Source organism: Pseudopodoces humilis, chromosome 4 (genome assembly GCF_049639895.1).
Source record: "Pseudopodoces humilis isolate 2021_Gansu_Grassland_sample_001 chromosome 4, ASM4963989v1, whole genome shotgun sequence".
Classification (NCBI taxonomy): domain Eukaryota; kingdom Metazoa; phylum Chordata; class Aves; order Passeriformes; family Paridae; genus Pseudopodoces; species Pseudopodoces humilis.
The window spans coordinates 66,083,440-66,104,030 of NC_142203.1; the positions used below are offsets into that span (position 1 = coordinate 66,083,440).

The 20,591-nt window shown below is 35.8% G+C and overlaps 1 protein-coding gene across 4 annotated transcripts in view; it reads left to right on the plus strand.

Annotated features, from left to right (window-relative positions):
* Nucleotides 1-20,591, plus strand: part of LMBRD2 (LMBR1 domain containing 2) — a 32,390-nt gene that overhangs the window by 3,296 nt on the left and 8,503 nt on the right. For 2 of the 4 annotated variants that reach the window (XM_005527977.3, XM_014256978.2), the window contains exons 2-17: nucleotides 3,370-3,596; nucleotides 4,032-4,111; nucleotides 6,293-6,388; nucleotides 7,228-7,395; nucleotides 8,215-8,425; nucleotides 9,892-9,966; nucleotides 10,311-10,424; nucleotides 10,993-11,176; nucleotides 11,501-11,682; nucleotides 12,429-12,562; nucleotides 12,771-12,876; nucleotides 13,553-13,650; nucleotides 15,446-15,549; nucleotides 17,688-17,734; nucleotides 18,909-19,011; nucleotides 20,186-20,315. In XM_005527977.3, the coding sequence (XP_005528034.1) occupies nucleotides 3,423-3,596; nucleotides 4,032-4,111; nucleotides 6,293-6,388; nucleotides 7,228-7,395; nucleotides 8,215-8,425; nucleotides 9,892-9,966; nucleotides 10,311-10,424; nucleotides 10,993-11,176; nucleotides 11,501-11,682; nucleotides 12,429-12,562; nucleotides 12,771-12,876; nucleotides 13,553-13,650; nucleotides 15,446-15,549; nucleotides 17,688-17,734; nucleotides 18,909-19,011; nucleotides 20,186-20,315 (2,006 nt within the window). In that variant the 5' untranslated portion in view covers nucleotides 3,370-3,422. Of the gene's footprint in view, nucleotides 1-1,707; nucleotides 1,855-3,369; nucleotides 3,597-4,031; nucleotides 4,112-6,292; nucleotides 6,389-7,227; nucleotides 7,396-8,214; nucleotides 8,426-9,891; nucleotides 9,967-10,310; nucleotides 10,425-10,992; nucleotides 11,177-11,500; nucleotides 11,683-12,428; nucleotides 12,563-12,770; nucleotides 12,877-13,552; nucleotides 13,651-15,445; nucleotides 15,550-17,687; nucleotides 17,735-18,908; nucleotides 19,012-20,185; nucleotides 20,316-20,591 lie in introns of those variants that run through there. The other 2 variants (XM_014256977.2, XM_014256979.2) reach the window with 2 other exon arrangements.

Below are 20,591 nucleotides of genomic sequence, written 5' to 3' on the forward strand. Positions count from 1 at the left end.
GAGTGGTAGTATAAATCAAAATACCTTAGAGATTTGGAAACTTGGGGTGGGCAGGAATGGGTACAGCTGAGTGGAGTTTTGTGCGTGTGTTAAGCAGGAGCAATCAATCATAGAAATACAGGATAGTGAAGTAGTGTTGTGTTTCCAGGAGAGAGAGAATTTGGAGGCCTTAATAAAGCTGAATTTGTGAAGGAAACATCCTATTATCCTATTTATGCTTTTTAGTAAGGCGTGTGAAGCAGTGTTTACCCTCTGTTCAGTCCTCCTCAGGCATTTGCTAGGAGACTGGGGGAATCCTTCAGAGATACGCTTTACTCTTTCTAGCACTTCTTTAAGAATATAATATTGTAATGTCTTTGTTAACTTTGATGCTGTATTAGAGCTCTAAGAAAGTGTGGGGTTTTGAATTCTCTGCTGTTTCATTTTGTAACTTGAGATTTCTGTACCAGGCAGAGTAGTTAGTTCATTTGTAATGTAGATGTCATGAGTGCAGTTACTCTTAGTTTGGCAGGGTAATTTAATACTGTTGGTAGTAGGGAGTCTGTCATATAAAGGGAATTAAGCCTGAACTGAGCCCTTTATGATGCGTGCAGAGTTAGTAGCTGGGTAAAATTAAAAACTTAACTGATTTTTTTCTGTTAAGAAGCAGGAAAATCCTAAGCTAACACAAGAGCGTGTCTTTGTATTTTATTGGTTAAGTAGCACTTTCCATGCCAGTGTTTCAGCTTTTAATCTTATTTGTATTAATCTGTAGTTACCTGGTTGTTCAGAAACTGAGTGTGCCAATAAATACTTCTCTATTCATAGTGAGGGTTCTTGTTACTTTGTCATTGCTTTTATAAGAGCATCTTTTAAGCCTTTGAAGGTTGTAGAGTACAAGAGAGCTCTTCTGAAGTAGTTATTTCAGCACAACATTTTTTTGGTGATTCTGGAATTTCAGCCAGCTGATGCAAGGTAGCTGTATGCCAGTAGTGAGATGGCTGTCTAAATAAAGTGATGAAACAGGATGATAGGTAAGGAGCTTACCTTTCCTTGAGCTAACGACCAGGTTCAGTGGCAAATGCTGCTTTCCACAGGAAGGCATACCTTTATAGCCTGCAGTAATGTGTTTTAAAGCCTGATACCAGTAGCACAGGTCTCTGATAGGTCTGCGCTGTTGGGTTGAATTTAGTTCACCAGAAGAGCTCCTCTCAAGCACTGCATTTCTCACTTTATGGATTTTCTTCCATTTCATCTTTCTCTGTGGAGAGCTGGTCTTAAATGGTTTCTATCTAAAAATTCTAAACTGGTATTTTGAAAACACACCTTAATTCAAAACAACTCTCTTATTAGTCTCAGTCTTTTGAAAAAAACAGGCCTTTCTTTTAAAATTAAAATTGGAATCAGCGAAAAACATAAAGATGTAGTTTACTGATAACTGCAAAGTCACTTTTGTCTTTGAAAGTGAGTTAAGTTGTGGTAGGAATCAATTCCCTCTTTATTTTAGCATATTCAGTACATTTTTATAATACTTCTGGAAGGACCCTAATGATAGTAGCTGAGTGCAGCATTTTGCACAAAAACTTATTACCTTCTGTTTTGGTTGAAGCTTTTTAGGTGTGACTGTAATAAAACTTTGTGACTAATGTATACTGTATAATTTTTTTGTTTACGTAGCAAAAGGTGTGGCTGTAATGGACATGAAAAGCTGCATGCCAGATAGCAGTGCCTTATTAAAGCTGATACATAATTGTTCTGTTATTTTTGCTTCTGTGGAATTTGTTGCTATACTTAAATACAAAAGGATTTCTGAGGAAACAAGAATGGTACAATAGAAAATCAAGGACTTGCTCCGAATAAGTGATTGAGAAATGGGTGAGCTATCCTGAGTTTTTAATACCCAAATGATCTAGCTAAAGTAGAGTACAGGCAGATAGTAAAGGGATAGTTTGTCCTAACAGAAGTGTTGATAGTTTGATAAAAATGTTTGATGAAAGGCAGAAAAGAAAAAGTGTGTGCATCTTTGACTAGAAACAAGAAGGTGAGTTATTTTCAGAATACAGAATGCTCACAGCCAATATGGAGTAAACAGACTGCTCTTACTGTTTGAAATTCAAATGTGAAAGTAGAAAATTAGGAGAAACAAATTCTGTTAGGGGGGAGAAAAAGTCACAGAATAATTGTTCATCTATGTCCTCAAGATGGTAATGGCATCACAAACTTTAGAGTATTTTTAGTGTAAATAGGAGAGTTTTCACTGCTTAGTGCCCTCAAGCATAACAGATCTGCTTAAGCAGGTTACTGAGAAATTAGTAAAAGAGACATTTCACTTTACCAAGTTCTAAAGAGATTTATAAGTAAGTAGAGGGGAATTTCAGTAATAGCATTTCTTTTAAATCTCAAAAAAAGTGAAAGTACTGAAAGTCTTAACAGCAAAGCCATAGCAAAAATTCTGTCATTTAAATCAAATCAGCTAAATGTTAATCTTGATGGAGAGGCAAGTCAGACTGGCCACAGTAATAACCTTTATTTTTTTAATAATACGTACATGCCTGTGGTAAAATGATGCTTATTAAAAAGGTCTGAAGCAATTTAAATAAAAATATAAAAAGTCAGTGAAATATTTTGTAATGGATTTGTGCAGCTCACTGTCCTCTTGCATAATAGTTTGCGTGTATGAACTTTCTTACAGCAGTCCTAACTGTTGGAGAGTAGCTAAGCTCAGAAGGATGAGCAAGGCAAAAATACATCATGGCAAACTATACCAAATGAATTGAGAGCCTTGTTTCTCTGATTAGCACAGGAGGAGTAGGAAGGTGATTTTAAATTCTTGACATTTCAATCCTGAAAGAGGTGGATTACAAGTAGACTAACACATACTTTACAGTGTTTTTATGCTCTATTAACTCTCACGTACAGACTTTAAATATGTATTTGAGATAAGTTCCATTAAAAAAGTTGTTCATTAGCTACCCAGAAACATTTAATTTAAACATTTAACCCTTTGTAAAAATTAGTCAATTACTTCTAAAAGGAGAAAAAAAAATGCAGAGTAGATTTTCATCTTGAAATTTGTACTGGACCTAATGTTGGATTAGTAGGTTGTTACAGACAGAGGTTTGCCTCCTGGATTTGTTGTATATCAAGATGATGAACAGGGATTCTCCTAATACATTGTTAGAAATGATAGCATTGGAATTACATATTTGATTTTGTCAGAGGATTTCAGGGCACCTTGCTGAAAATGCTTGTTTTTTTTTCTGATGAGAATCCTGATCACATGATTTATGAAAAGTTTGTTAATACATTTTAGAGTGTCCATTGACCAACTCTTAAATATAAGTATCTTCCAGATATTTTAATATAATTAAATGTCTTTTTGTCTTGCAGTTCAGATCTGCTTTCCTGTGTGAGTGTGGTGTGGCTGGAGCCAACATTTAACAATGAGTGGTGCAGCACTGGGCCTCGAGATAGTGTTTGTCTTTTTCCTGGCCTTATTCCTACTGCACCGGTATGGAGACTTCAAGAAACAGCATAGGCTGGTGATTGTGGCAACATTATTGGCATGGTATCTCTGCTTCCTGATAGTATTCATACTGCCTCTGGATGTCAGTACGGTAAGAAATGTGCAGGACTTCCTGCTTAATTGCATCAAATGTGTATGGCATTTCTCTAAACTAATGACGCAAAAGACCGTATCTTAGAAACACCAAAGAAATCTTCCATGTAATATCTTAATAAACTAAACATAACAATAAGTTGGTTTATAATTAATTTTACTTTTTGTTAGTCTCATCAGATAACAAATCTATTTCAAACATTTTAAAATTTCATTATTTGTTTATAACAATTTTTTCTATCTATTTAGGCAGCATAAGGACACTTTCAGTGTTTCACTTGACTGCTGATTGCATGTTGATTTGAATGTTTATTGGTATAATTAATTCCAAATGTAGACCTCAAGTACAGGAAATGTCTTAAAATAGGACTTTCTGCTTTTAAATAAGTATTATACCTCTTTGGTCACTGATATAAAATAAATTGTATTTTAGACTATTTATAATCGATGCAAACTTGCGGTTAACTCCAGTCCTGCAGAAGGTAATGGCTCTTACGTTACTCTTGCTCCAAGGTATGAGCTATATGTTTTTTCCTTTAGATTGTATTTTATGGTTTTCTTTTTTTAATTAATAGGAGCACATTGTGTTTTTAACACTTGATAAATAAGTGTTATCTGTGTGGTGCAAAATTTGAAGTTTGTAAATATACAGGACAGTGAGGGAAAAGGTGATGAAAGGTGGATCTTTATCTGCTGGGAGTAATTACATTGTAGTTATGTAGTAGTTCTAGCTGATTACCTAACTATGTGTGTCACTAGATTTCCTTTTTTTTTTTTTTTGTTAAAGCAATAGGACTAAGCTTTTTGAGCAATCCTGGTTAGGAGGGGAGACTTTGATGAATGCTTATCCTTTACAGTCTTAAAAGACTTTAAACCTGAAAATCTAATTTTATACCTTTAATTTATACCGTATGATATGAATGAAATTAGCTGCTTGTGTTATATGTCAGGGGCATATCTACTTGCTTCTTGTAATTGCATATGTATGGTAATTGCAGTTATCTGAAATGTACTGTAGTCCACCAAAGTAATGGTAGTCTGCTAGTTGTATCCTGTCAGGAAGAAAGTAATCCCTAAGCATGCAGAGGTAAACTAACATGGGCTCTTTCCGTGGCTGCTCATCTGTTAGCCTACACTGGCTGTTACCATATGTTGTTGGTGTGTGCAGTGTAGTTACCTGTAAGATGATCAGAGCCTTTCAGATGTCAGCTGATATGTCTGTGCAAAGTATTGCCAGTTTGCCCCAAAGGAGGGCCTGGAAGAATGGTGAAATGTGAATGTGACTTAGTCACACAGTATTGCACACTATATTCAAGACCACCCAGATGGTTAGTTAAATAGATGTTAGTTAAATATATTTAATGATATACACAATTTGAAAACTATTCAGTAACCTTTCATTATACCTATAGCTTCAGACAAACTTTTTTTCATAGAATCACAGGATGGTTTGGGTTGGAAGGGACCTTAAAGATCAGCCAGTTCCAGTCCTCTTCCAGGTGCAGGGACACCTTCCACTGGACCAGATTTCCCAAAGCCCCATCCAACCTGACCTTGAACACTGCCAGGGATGGGGCATCCACAACTTCTCTGGGCAACCTGTGCCAGTGCCTCACCTCCCTCACAGTGAAGATTTTCTTCCTAATCTCTAGTTTGAACCTGCTCTCTCTTGGTTGGAAACTGTTGCCCCTTGTCCTGTCACTATGCCCATATAAGAAGTCCCTTTCCCTCCCTTTTCTAAGAACTTTTCAGGTACTGGAAGGCGCTATAAGGTCTCCTGGTACCTTATCCAGGTTGATCAACCCCTCCTCATTCAGCCTGTATTCATAGGAGAGGTGCTGAAACCTTTAGTCATACTACCTGTCATTTATCTTAATTTGATAGTTTTGAAAATATTTAGGTTGTACACATAAAAACTTACAACTCAGGCTTAACTAGTTTGACCCTGGAAAACACCAATTATTTCTCATTAGGTAATCCTATCTAAGTTGACTTTATTGCTCCTTGACTCACCCTTGCTTCATTATGCAGACAGGTGTGTGGTGAAAACCCAAACTGCCTTAGTGTAGATGGACACCTTGTCCATTGTTCTTTTTTTCCTAAAAGGACTCATATGACTTTTCTAGTCTTCTGAAGTGAGCACTACCTGTCAGAAGAATATGGGCTTATTGAATCAAAATTTATGTAAGACTGAGTTTTTTCAGCTGGGCGGCAGAAGAAACAACTAATGCATTCTTTGTATGACTAAGTCCTCTAGATGATGATGTGCCTAGATATTTTTTAAAAACGTGTTGCACTAACTAAAGTTTAATGCTTCTGTGTCTAAACAAGCGTTCGTTCTGTGCATGAAATAATTACTACTGAAAACCAGAAACTGTAACCTTAAAATGCTTTATTGAGTAGTCCTCTTCAGTCTGAACTTCTGGGGTTTTTTTTTGTTTCTTTAAGAAAGATGTTCTGTCATCAAATAAGTAACCACAAATATATTATTTGTGGTTAGGAAAATGATAAATATTTCTAAGTGATCATTCAGTTGATTTACTTGGGAGGTGGTTAATTGTTGACTATGTACTCAAATAGTATTGTACTACTTGTATGTTCATTTCAAAGAGCTTTCTAGAGAGGAATTTATAAAAGATGCAGTTTATGCATATGGCTCCACAACTAACAATAGTCTTCTTTACATTGTAACAGCAAGCAAAAATGTTTCAAACCCTGGAGTTATATTCCTGATGGAATTATGCCAATTTTCTGGCGTGTTGTATATTGGACATCTCAGTTTTTAACATGGTAAGTAAGGAAAAAGAATATGGCAAAGACTATGATACAGTTTTTTAAGTGGACCATCTTAACAGTAGTACTATTCTTTAAAACTGTGTATCACTATGGCCAAGAGCTTTCAAATTCTATCCTATTTACTAGTAATGAAATTTCTGTAATAATTACTGTACTCATTTAGGCATTTTCTTTTTTTCTTGCTTCTGTGGAAGCAAATTTCAGTTGGAAGCCATTTACTCTTGGTACATTTTTGTTGTTGAAACTAAGCAATTAACGCATGTAGTGTTTATGGCTAGATTGTCTGAAAAAAATGGGGTTTGGGCAACTAGATACCAAAATAATTCCTTTAATAATTTGGGTGATTTTTGAGTAATATTGTAAATGAGTTTGTTTTATTTGATATATTGTATAAAGCTTTAGCTATAGCAACAACAACAAAAAAAAATCTATGGGGTTTTGGGTTATCTGTGCTTTGTGTGGTTTCTGGATCAACCTGTTATGAAATTATTTTTGTAGTTACTCAAGGATATCAGGGTTGGTGGTTCATTCTTATTTATCACAGATTTTTCATAGCAAAGCTAACTGTATTGTTTTTATCTGCAGCTTGTTTAAGGTTTGCCATCAGACAGGTACATCTAGAGTAAAAGCATCTAAGTAGCTAATTTCTTAGAAGCTTGGGAGTCTTAAACTTTAACACCCCTGCCTCAGTAACCTGACACTGCTAAAGTACTTTTTTGGGGGGATTGGTGGTTTGGGTGTTTGGGAGATTTTTTCGGTGGGGGTTGGTGGGATTTTTGTTTTCTTTTTTTTGATTGGCTGATGTGATTTTGTTTTGTTTTCTTTTATCCTAGGATTCTGCTACCTTTCATGCAGTCATATGCTAGATCAGGAGGGTTCTCTATCACTGGAAAGATTAAAACTGCTTTGATTGAAAATGCTATCTATTATGGCACTTACTTGCTGATTTTTGGAGCATTTCTGATATATGTGGCTGTAAACCCAAACTTCAATTTACAATGGTAAGAATACTGTTATAAGCACTTCCATGAGTTCTTCCAGAATTGTCACAGATGATTTCCTCTGTGGATGAAATGGATCTTCCTGAAAAAAATAGTTCAAGCTATAGTATTTTGCTAGGCAGTTAGAAAATTATTTTAACTTTCTATCTGAAAGGGGCTTTTTTGAGTATTTATAGAAATTTGGTTTTTGGTTTTCTGATTTTGGTAAGTACAGCAGAGGAATCCTCTTGTATTTACAATGGTGCTTTTTTCTCCATGCAAGCATTTGCAAAGTTAGTGCAGAAACTTTCAGGTTTTTTAGAACAACATATTTTAAAAAAATCAGTATTTTGTGTAGAGCATGTGAATACTGTAAAGGTGAAAAGGAGAGTTAAAATAATTGACATCTCTAAATTGGTTATAGTCCTCCATACTAGATGGAATACACATACAAATGTGAATACAATATTCTGAATACAAACCCTGGGTTCTGAGGCTGTTTCTTACAGTGACTACCATTATGCTATTTTGACATCACTTTTGGTAAGTTTGCTAAGTTCATGTTGTTTCCTAATGGAACATACTCCTCTAGGAGAACAAACAAACAAATTCTTATCTTCCTTCCATAGTGGGCAGAACATGAGAGATAAAGGCAAATTGTGGCGGCTTTTAATATGGCCAAGCAGCTGACTGGCTCCAGGCAAAAAATTTAGGTGATACCACATCCATTCCTGTGAACTTGAAAGCCATATTGGTACTTACTGATACTTCAAGGCTGGTTTCTTTCAGTCAGGACAGGAGGATGTTGTTTAGGTTTTTTATACTGTTTTGTTTTCTTAGGAACCAGCTTCAGACTATTGGAATAGCTGCTGCAAACACATGGGGTTTGTTCCTTCTTGTGTTGCTTTTGGGTTATGGTTTGGTGGAAATCCCTCGTTCTCACTGGAATGGGGCCAAGAGGGGTTATCTGCTCATGAAGACTTATTTCAAAGCTGCCAAACTGATGACTGAAAAAGCAGATGCAGAGGAGAATTTAGAGGATATAATGGAGGTAAGTAACTAGGTTTCCCTGTGAAAAAAAGTGAAGGCTGCTGTTAGTTGTGTCTGAAATCACTGGTGTTGGACACCTGTAGTATGATCATGAGCTTACTGTAAAATATCTGTAAACTAAGAAAACCATCATAGTGTGCCACTTGATAACACTTCATCCTGTGCAAAAGTCAAAACAGAAATAGTCGTTGCTGTGATGAACTTAAAAGTAATAGCAACTTGATAACCATAATTGCTTGTGTATATTCTATTATTGACCCTTTTGGAGTAGTTCTTGTCACTAAAAAATAACATTTCTCACATAGAGTGAGCTTGAACAGTCAGTGTACAGATGTTTCACCAGTGTTCAAATTATATACTTCTTTTATGCTCTGCTCACAGTGTATTTTTGGAATCTTGAGAAGATTTACTAAATTCTGGGGCCATGCTTACATGCTTTTTGAGAAGAGAATATAGAGATAATTGTTTTTTCCAAGTTTCTTTCGAGACTTTATTATCAAATGTCACTGAGCAAAAGGTTTGAAAGTAGCTCAAGAACAGAATGGAAATCTAGCCCTCTGAATAGCTGGGGATACCATGGCTTGGACTAATATGTGTAAGCTGTTGTAGGGTAGGGTGAAAATCTGTGTTATGTGTCAGTACAAATCAGTAATAGAATCTTCATTCATCTGTAATAGCATTTTGAAGAAACTGCTAAAACAGTTAAAAATGTCTAAGTGGGACATAACTATGAAACTTACTAGAAAATGAGAAATGATGACCTTTTTTTACCAGGATAGCACTTAAAATAGAATATTTCCCCTGGAAGGGACCAGCAGTGTTCATCTGGTGCAGCTGTCTGACCACATCAGAGCAAAAGTGACCAAAAGTTGAAGCAAATTACTAAGAGCATTGTTCAGATGCCTGGAGAGGGACATGCTGATCTCTTTTCCCTGCTAGTCAGTTACAAGATGCATGGGGGCGGTTCAGAGCTGCATCCAGAGAGGTCCAGGCTGGAAGTAATTCCTTACCACAAGAGTGGTGGATGGTCTCACACTGGAACAGGCTTCCTAAAGAGGTGGTCAGTGCCCTGAGTCAGTCAGTGGGATTTACTCTTTATCTCCTTTTTATCTATAACTTAAACAAGAAAGTTTTTTCTATTTCCATTTTTTTTGGCCTTCATGCATAGAAACCAATCTTACACACATTTGTATAGTTGTGTTGCACATTGCAGTTCTTTTTTTAGAAAAAGTACATGTGATCTTTACATTTGAAGTACATTACTGCACTTACCTTCTATGAGATATTTAGTAAAGCTATGATTTTTAGGAAGCTATTTTTTTTAAGCTTTGATGGCTGTGTTTTTCAGCTGGGGGAGCTGCAACTCTAACTAACCAATAAAAATATAGTTTATGAAAAAAACAGTATATGAGAAATTTATTTAATTGAGCATAGTTAAACTACTCTGTTATTTTTTTCTCTCAACAGGAAGTCCGTAAAGTAAGTGAGAGTATCAAATATAACCACCCCTTGAGGAAATGTGTTGATACAATACTGAAAAAGGTAACCAATTGCTCATCTTCAACTATAATTATCCAGTTGAGAAGAGGTGCTTCCTGCGCATACAGAATACTTGTACATAGTTTCTTTTGATTTTAATATAAAATCTGGAGTTGACATATTCTGAGTTTCTGTTGAGACTCTGAATTGAAATTCTTTGTGAAGCACTTTCTTATGACGTATATAATTACCAGATGTATTTTGACACAGTGTTGTAGAAAGAGAGAAGAATATATGTGTAGAGTGAGCTTTTCAGTTGCATGAAATGCCCCAAACTTCTACAAATAATTAGCAAAGACTGCTTGCTACTCTTGCATCTCCTAGTTAATTTTACCTTTTCCTTCCAGTGCCCTACTGAGTACCAGGAAAGAATGGGTAGGAACATGGATGATTATGAAGATTTTGATGAAAGACAGAACAGTTATCCCAGTGAAAAAAGTTTGGCCAAACTTCACAAGCAGGTATATTAATAGATGGGAGAATGCCTCACTTATGCTAATGTAGTGAAAGTAAATGCTGATCTAAGATTTTGAATGCAGTTCATCTAGATTGTTGAGTATAGTGGATTTAAGCTGCTTAACAAAAACTTTTCTTGGTGAAAGAAATCTGAGACATTTAATATCCCAAGTGATCAAAGTTCTGGATGTGTAAAAAGTGTTCTTCTTGTGTTTTATCTTGATAGTGTTTTAGCTGTCTGTAAGTAAGCCTTGTAATTGTTGATTGACAGTACATTCTGAAAAAGAAATTATAGTAAAAGCTTGATATTTACTGAGATGCAAAAATAAAATGGCAGGTTGAGAAAAGTAGGATTTAACTGCTACAGGTAGTTTGTGATGAAAGAGCTGCAAAACTCAGTAGTCATGTATGTAGTACTTCTATGATTTATGTATTTAGAGAACTATCGGTTTTTTTGAAGATAACAGCCTTCGCAGTCCTACAGTGCTCACATTTTTAAGGGATTTTGCAAGGATTTTCTGCCATTTTTTGAAACAAGTACCTTGTAACCTAATTTCTTGCAATTTATTGTAGGTCATCTATTCAGTGCAGAGACATCGTCGTACACAGGTCCAGTGGCAAATTCTTTTAGAGCAAGCATTTTACCTGGAAGATGTGGCAAAAAATGAAAGCAGTGCTACTCGACAGTTTGTTCATACCTTTCATTCCCAGGAACCAGAAAATAAAATTATTCAGTATTTCTACACACCAACAGTTGGTAAGAGCTGTAATGCAGATTTTGGGTATGTTAAGCTACAATTGATACCATTCTGTAAAAAGAACCAATTGTTTCATGTAAAAAGTTCAGCTCTAGCAGAGGGAAGCAAGTCTGCAATGTTAATGCATTTATGCAGTGGAATAGCTGTCAGATACTAATTCATGCTCTTGGCCATAAGCCTCAATTTTATTTACAAATTCAGTAGCAGTTATGTGTTGCAATAAAGCAACAGCAAACTTTGAAGCCTTTTGTGAGGGAGTTCTGTTTCTGGTTGTGTAATTTTCATTAACCTGTTCCGGGTATGTGCGTGTTTGTTTTTTCCAGAGTGGTACTGGGAATGCCTTCTCCGACCGTGGTTTTACAGAGTGCTTGCAGTTGTGCTGGCCACGTTCTCTGTAATTGTTGTGTGGTCAGAGTGCACATTTTTCAGCACAAAACCAGTTTTGTCTCTATTTGCGGTTTTCATACAGCTGGCAGAAAAGACATACAATTATATATACATAGAGGTAAGTTGGAGATAATCACTTGAAAAAAATATTTTCAGATCAATGGTTATGATAACAGTAGTAGATAAAATAGATTTTAAAATAAATCTCTAAATGATCTGTGAACTTTCAGAAGGTCTCTAAATATATGGTACCAAACTTTGTTTCTGTGGAGGAAATCTGCCTTTTGTCACTTGTTAAAACTCTTAGGTGAAAGTATGACCCAGCTGGCCTGAATATCATGTGTAGAGTAATTTCTGAAACATTAGCTTGGAGCATAGGTGTTAATTAGACTTTCTATCTAATCAGCCATGTGTGCAACCTCGGTTTCCTAAACAGGAATTTACAAATAACCAGGAATCCAGTCACATGTGTGGCTAGCATATGTGTGCACAAATTTATCAGTAAAGATACCAAGCTGAAAAATTCCAGTATATACCTAGGAAAGGTTGATTTGAAAATGTCTTTTTTGTGGGAAGAAATGCCAGATCAGTCATAGTAATTATTGAGGCAATTTTATTTACATTAACAAGAAGTAGTAGAATGTCAGCTGTGTTAGCTTATGTGTAGGATGTTATCATTTCCAGTTTAAATTGTTCTGAAAAACTCCCAAAACTCAACTCAGAGCTAGTGGTGTCTCACATCTCAAAATGAAAAACTAAGGCTGGAGATGGTCTCTGCATATGACAGGCTATCTGCTGAACACATTAAAACCTTTAATAGAGTTCTACATTTAAACAACTTAACAGCACTTTTTTTTCCCCTAGATGGCCTGTTTTCTTACCATCTTTTTCCTAAGTATCTGTGTTTACTCTACTGTCTTCAGGATCCGTGTATTTAACTATTATTACTTAGCTTCACATCATCAGACAGATGCATACAGTCTCCTTTTCAGTGGCATGTGAGTATTTGGTATATGTTTTTCAGGTGTCCTATCAAATACTGAATTGAAAATATCTATGAAACTTCCATTTACATTCTTTAATTTGTAATTTATGGATGTAATTCCTAATGAGCTCTACATCATTCTTCTGTAGTAGATCTAGTTATGATTTTGTTGGTAATGTTAGAAACTGTTTTAAATGCTACTGCCGCTTGCATTTGTGCAGGTTATTTTGCCGTCTTACTCCACCATTGTGCTTGAACTTTCTCGGCTTGACCCATATGGATGCAACAATCTCTCACAAAAACACTCAACCAACTGCTTACACATCTGTAAGTAAGAAAATGTGGGTTTGAGCTTTCAATATAGTTTGGAGAACAGGCAGATTATTTTTAAATACATTTTCTAGTAGGATTCAGATATTCAAATCTTTTCAGTCTTTTCAACAGGGTAAAAATACTTGGTTATAGGCAAGGAGTTTGGTAATGATTCCTAGAAGTCATCAATGGCTTTTTTTTCCTCTTTATCTTAAGAAAGTAAAGTATTATACTTTAGAGTTCAGGGTGTTCTCCATTTCCTAATATCAATTCCTGTTAGTTTTAGCTTTCACTGGCTTTAGTATGTAGCATGTCCCTACAGATTGGGAGCAATCCTAACTTCCTACTGAAAACCAGGGAGTTTAGTTTTGTTGAAGAACTGGTTTCTGTGGCAAGTTACATCTCTTGTCTTTGTTAGTAACTAAATTCTTCGTGTTGTCCAGAGACTCTTTTCACAGCAGATTAAAAAAATCCGTCAGATTTGCCTTTGTTCTGGAGTAGGTGAGACTACAAAATCTAGCATTTTAGAAACCTCAAAGTGCTGGAGGTGTACCTTTACATCTGTTTATTCTCAAGCAGATCTGTGATGATATTGCCTTTGTTTTAGTTGCTTTAGTTAAAGGATAGTGTATTTTAGGTGAAAAAGCACAATCTTCATGGATTTACTTGTTCTTGTTGATCTGTTTCCTAGATAATGGGATCCATGAGAGTGCTGTCCTTCATTGCAGATGGATTCTATATTTATTACCCAATGCTTGTTGTCATTCTCTGTATTGCTACATACTTCAGGTAAGTGATTTGCAAGATAGATCCTCCATGCTTCTTTATATTAATATAATTCGTTTCATCTAATTCAGGAAGATACGGTACTCCTTTTCCAGCAGTTGAGTTGTATCATTCTAATAAAAATGCAAAACCTAAATCCATAGATTTCTATTTGTATAGGTGGAATGTGTATATTTTAGAAATACAGATTGTATTAACTCATAACTGAGTTAATTTAAACTTCATTCCTAGATTTTAAAGGGTGATCTGTTCAAACTTTGGAGCCTGGGGATATTTATATTCTGCTTTTGAGATTAAAATTACCATGCTAAAGCTGTTTTCAGCAAAGTTTTCTAATAAATTGAGAAGCACCAGGAGCACTTTTAGGTACTGAACTTTCTTTCTAACAGACTAATATCAAGTTTCTGATGCGTTACCAGACTTCTGGTAATGCATACTGGTTTAAGTCATTTGTTCCTGTTTCCCTAAGCCAGAGTTTGTTGGAGGCTGGAAGGATAATCACAGAAAAAAAACACTGTTACATTCTTTCTTTATAATTCAGAATACCTGCTTTTGAACATTCTAAGGGATAATTTTAGTCTGATCTTGCTGAACTGCATTTATGTTAATATCTTCAATTTTGCATTACCATTCAGTCAGAAGCAATCTCTGTGTTTTTAGTCAATTGCAATGTAGTGAAATGCCTTGGTTGTCCATTAATATTGTATGTGCATCTATAGATAGTAAGACAACAAGTATCTAGTAAGTTTTCCCTGCTTATCTTTAGGTTAAATGACAAAACTGGTGGTGGAGCTAAAACAACAAACAAAACAAAATAAACAAACAACAAACAGGAAAGTCAATGACAAGAAAAGAGAAATTTGTGTGACCTCTTGGCCACAACGATTATCCTGGCCCTTGAATGCCCAGTGAAAAGGAAGAATAGAAATTAAAGGAGAGAGGATTGCTTTAATGACCTCTCCTAATTAAGATACATGCAAAAGCAAAGGTTGAATTAAAATCTGTTGAGGAAAGCTGAGTCTCCCATGTTTAATCCAGCAGTCTTAAGGTAGTATAATGAAAACATATATCAATAATCCAGTTTGGAGGAAGAAAAACAGCACAAAACCAGCCATTGTATTTTCTGGTGCTAAGCTGAAAAGATGAAAGTGGTTTCATGCTATGTAGTTCCAGGACTGGCCTTAAAAGATGGAGCAAACTTGCTATTTTCTGCTGCCAATGGCTGTCCAAAAGGGCAGGCAGCATCCCTACAGCTTCAAAGTATGCAGTACACATTCTCCTCAGTGAAAATCTGAGGTGAAAGTGGATTTCCTATGTTATTACTGTTTCAAAACTACAGAAATTATAATAAGCAGAATTTTTATAATAATTGTCTTCTGGCAGAGAAGATTTGATTACATATTATAGGTACAAATCTTTTGTTTCTGAGAACATTTAAAGCAAGAGTCTGATGTTAAAAGCATTTAAAGCAAATGTAATTTGCACTACTCTCAGACTATATGCATTTTAATCTCTCTGTTTGAATAGGGTTATTCCATCACTTCCAGTTGTATTTAAAAATGTGTTACTGTTCTGGGTCACCTAGGTCACCTTACTGTTCTGGGTCACCAGTTATTGTTCTGAGTTATGAATTTTCTGTTTTCTCAGCTGGTATAATAGTTTGTCTTTTCTTCCATGTTTTTCCTTTTTACTTGGATTGTTCATACAGTTCTGAACAGTTTGTTTTGCATTTTTTTCTGTAATGTATCTAAACTACTAATTGTAAATTAACAAAGGAAATTGCTTCTTCTTTTACCAGTTTAGGAACTCGTTGTTTGAATCTTTTGGGATTCCAGCAGTTCATGGGTGATAGTGAAATGACCTCTGATTTGATTGATGAAGGAAAAGAGCTAATCAGAAGAGGTAAATAAGGTCCTCTGTCATAGTGTCTCAAAATCATACTACCACAGAATCATCAAGGTTGGAAAAGATCTCTAAGATAGAGTCCAACCCTTAACCCAGCACTGACAAGTTCACCACTTAACCATGTCTGCAAATGCTACACCTACACATCTCTTCAGTATCTCTGAGGATAGTGACTCCAAACTTCCCTAAGCAGCCCATTCAAATGTGTGACAACCCTTTTAGTGAAGAATTTTTTCCTAATGTCCAAACTTCCCTAGCACAACTTCGGGCCATTTCCTTTGTCTTGCTGTTTGTTACTTGGATGGAGAGACCATCTCTAACCTCGTTACACCCTCCTTTCAGGGAGCTGACAAGTGATCAGGTCTTCCCTGAGCTTCCTCTTCTCCAGGCTAAATACCCCAGCTCCTTCAGCTTTTCCTTACCAGACTCATGCTCTAGACCATTCCCCGGCTCTACTGCCCTTCTCTGGACTCACTCCAGTCTTTCCTGAATTGAGGGCCCAGAACTGGACACAGGATTTGTGATGTGGCCTCACTGGTGCCCAGCACAGAGGGTAGTACCAGTCACTGCCCTGCTCCTGCTGGCCACACTCTCACTGATACAAGCCAGGTGCCATTTGCTTTCTTGGCCACTTGGGCATACCCTGGCTTGTGTTCAGCCACTGTCAACCAGCACTCCCAAGTCCTTTTCCAGCAGGCTGCTTTCCAACTGCTCTGCCCCAAGCCTTTAGCATTGAGTGGGGTTGTTGTGACCCAATTGAAAATTTAAAGTAAAGTGGTTTGGTGAGCATTTCCACCAGCTCCCTCTCTGCTTTTGGGTCTATCTGTCTGACTCCACAGGCATGTGTTTATCAAGCAGTGTAGCAGGTCACTGATCACATCCCCTTGGATTTTTTCTGTTCCCCATCCCTGCCTTCCAGCTCAGGGAACCTGGTACCCAGACAGCAACTGGTCTCAGTCTTAAAGACTGAGGAAAAGAAGGCGTTAAGTATCTCAATCTTTTCCTCATCTTATAATATGGTTTTGGATAACATTTGTCTGAAACGTTGCAGAATAAAAAAGACATACTGTCTTTCAGTATTTTGAAAGCTGGACTGAGGAAGGCCACAGCACAAGCTGCATTAAACTTACAGCACTGTGTACTTAAAGCACTTCACTATGGGAAGTCCACTGATGGACTTCATTGACATCTTAAAGTACCAGTTTTATTCATCCAGCATCTGAATTTTAGCTATTTTTTAATATTTTACAATGTGTTACTGATCAAATAATACCTTAGCAGGTGCTTGTGTAATCTGCCATAAAAGATGGTTAACATTTAAATTGTCTTTATCATCAACAAACTTACCTTGCTTTTGTGTGTTGATTTAGCTGCACAAATTCAGTTGTTTCCTTCAGTCTTTTTTGCTTTGTCGACTGGCTATGTTTCATTAGAGAAAACATGTTTGTTTATGTAGAACTGGAATTATCTGCTGATTTGGAAAGCTTTTTATTTTACATTAATTTTTATTGAAACTGTTTCTTAGAAGTTTCTAAATGCCATTCCAATTTTTGAGTAAATGTTTAGAAATTAAAATTTCTGAACAGTGTTCTGTTATGGAATACTTTTATTCCCATAGTTGATGAAAAACAAAACCTGGATTTACTTAGAGTAGTAGTATTTCTTTTTTTTTTTTTTTTTTTGGAGAAACATCAAAGTTTCATTCCCTTAAATAAGAGGTTATGATGACATTGATACTGTAATGTTTTACTTCCACCTTTATCAGATACGGACACAAAGTATTTGGGTCACAGGTTGGGCCCCACAGAACTTCATGAAGATTTTGATTCAAAAATGCAGAAATTTTTTCTTAATATCGTACTTTCCCAGTTATTTCTAAGCTAGCTGGTATCCAAATGTTATGCTATGATCCAAGATACCATCATGGCAAAATAATTTTGATGGGAAACTCCATAACGATAGACAGACTTTTTGTTTTGTTTTTGTAAGCATTTCGTTTAATTGTAAGAATCATGTATTTCAGTAAGAATCTTTGTTAGTTAACATTAATTAACTTCAGATTTTTGTTATTTTAAAAAATTGCTAATGTTTTTTCTTATATGGAGCTGAGGCAAAGATTTTTTTTTTATTTTTAGAGAAAAGAAAACGACAGCGGCAGGAAGAAGGTGAAAACAGAAGAAGGGTATGAGATTTGTTTAGCTAATTATAATATACTGCAATATCTGATAGGATTTGCCATGGATATTTAATTAGGAATGATCTATTTCACAAAAAACGAGTCCGAAATAAAGGATGGAATGAGTTTAATCTTGCTGAATAGTCTTCTGAATGGGGGTTAATTATAGAATAGAATATAGAATAGAAATACAGAATACTATAGAATATAGAAGGTTAGAGGACAATTTAATGACACTGCTTGGACACTACTGTAATTCAGCGTGCTGTCGTGTATGCCAGTAAGTGTAAGAAGCATTAAAAAGAATCCTGATTCCTGGGATACAGAACAATCTGAAATGGCTTTTTTCCAGTCTCTTATACTGCTCTGCTTGAAATAACTGCAGTTGCAGGGTTGTCATACTGAAATATGGACTCCTTCCAAATTTGTCATTTAGTGTGCTCATTGGAAAGTCACTGGCACAGGTTCTGTTTTATTTTTTGCCAGAGGAGGAAATTACATTTAAGACAGAATTAATAGTTACCAGTGAATAACAAACAGAATGTTTGATTCAAGTCATGTTTTCTGCACATATTGTATTGAAAGATTTGTGAAGCTTTAGTTTTTCACTAGTTTATACCAAAATCTAGTATAGAAAGTCACAGTAAAAGATAGATGGGCAAAAGGATGCATGCAAGATAGTACTGGGACTAAAACTAGTTTGTTTTCCAAGCTGAGGTATAATTTAATCCCAGATGACAGCCAGTACTGTAGAGACCTTTCTTCTGATCCTTTCCCTCTATCTTATAATTTTAAAACTTGAACTTGTTGGGAAGAAAATACCAAGTGTGTGATACAATTAATATACAGTGAAACAAGGTGACACCAAGCTACAAATTTTTCTGTGCTGTGTGCATCTCGTTATTTTTCCATTTTGCCACTAGATGGAAGTAGTGATCAATAAAAGCAGCAGTTCCCACCATAACTTCGAGCAGTTGACTGAACTTTGAGAGCAGATTTGAGGTGTAATTTGTTTTCTAAAACTCTTTTTCTTAAGAACAGTTATGATAAGTGCTTTAGTGAAGGAACACACTTTGAGTTTAAAATGGAACAAAAAAGTCTTCCTGTGTTAAGATACTGAACAGTTGTTGTGTTCCTTTTTCCTCCCAGCTTACATTTTATTTCATGGTCTTTTTTCCAGGAATGGAAGGAGCGGTATGGAAATAGAGATGATTCTACCAGAAGCAGAGCTGTCCACACAGACCAGAAAGAATCCAGCTTTTCAGAGACCAATGCCAATAGACGTAAGCTTTGTGGGTTGGAGGGGACGTTTGTTTTGTTTTGTTTCAATACCTTGACTGCACAGCACTGGCTGCTAGTTTCAAATGTTTTGCTTTTTGTCATAGATGCTCTGCTGATAATGTTCAGCTCTGTGGCTCAGTGCCACCTTGCCATTTAAGGCACTCAAAAGAGTACTGTATTTCTTTCCATCTCCAACTCCACTTGGGATCAAAGATTCTGGGTACTCTTCAGACCAATTACTTGGTCTTATGGGATATATAATGATTGCCATTAGAGTAGCAGTTGTCAACAAAGAAACTTCATGATACATCTTGATGTTGGGTGTTGTAAATCTTAAAATTTACCTCTTTTGCAAATTAACTATCTCAGACTGGAATAATGAAGCAATCAGATGACCAACGAATGTAACATCACATAAGTGTATATACTTTAATTTAATAATGTCTATTAGCAAAATAATTTTTTGTGGATGCTTTAAACTTAGAAAAAGTTTGTCAGAATGTAGATGTTTTTTTCTTTATTTTTTGTGCTCTTGTAAGCTAACAACAGATAAGAAGAAACAAAAGAAAAAGGAGGAAATAGGGGAGGAGGAGGGAAGCTTTGAATATGCATTTAAGAAAAGTAGATTTCTCCCTCCTCTGTACAAAGTTGCAAACACAGATTTTTAGTGGTAGACTAACTGAATCTACATTTTAATGCTCATCATGTGATTGTGTAGCAATCTAAAACCATAGGTACTGACCTAGTGAAGGTCACAGAGTGAACTGCAAAACAACAATTTCATTAATTTATGAGACTGATTTTTTTAAAAAACAAACAAGAGCAAACAAAAAGCCCTCCAAACAGCTTAGTTAAAGCAGGAACCTGGAAGGATGAATGGGTAATTTAAAAGTAATGCTTGCCTGTAGTTACTCATTTTTCTTGATTCTTTGCAAGGCAGATCGCAACCTTTTTGTGGAGCAAAAGTTGTAGTTGCATTTCTGTAGAGATACAAAATTGAGATACTACAGATTTGAGCAAGTTTGGTTTAATATTAAATCTACTCTAAATTATAGCATTTTTGCTTTGAATGAGATTGATTTGTTATTCTTATGGCTTTTTAAAATTTGATGTCTCCATACACTCCAGGCTGTTCACAGAGCAAATAAGTGTCTTTCATTCCTTTTACTTATTCAGCACTATCAAAGTATACCCGTTCAAATGGTAGGACTGAAAGAGATAGAATAGAACTCCTCCAGGACGCGGAACCTTTGGATTTTAATGCAGACTCTGTTAATGATGACCCCCTTGAATCAGACTCAGGAAGGTGAGGAGTATTCTCTGTAATTTCCAGTTAAAAGTTTCTAATGTTTTCTGTTTTCTCACCTATGACAGCTGTGTCAAATAGTTTCATAACAGGAGTTTTGTAAATGAAGTTTATAATTTTATCTTTTTTCCTTTCTTCCTTTTCCCCTATGATAAGGAAATAATTTAAAAACCTATTAAAACGTGAAGGTGTTCCAGATTTTTTAGAAATGTCAGAGTAAGATTTGAGCTGGATATAATGTCATATATGGCATAATTTGGAAAATGTTGCATATAA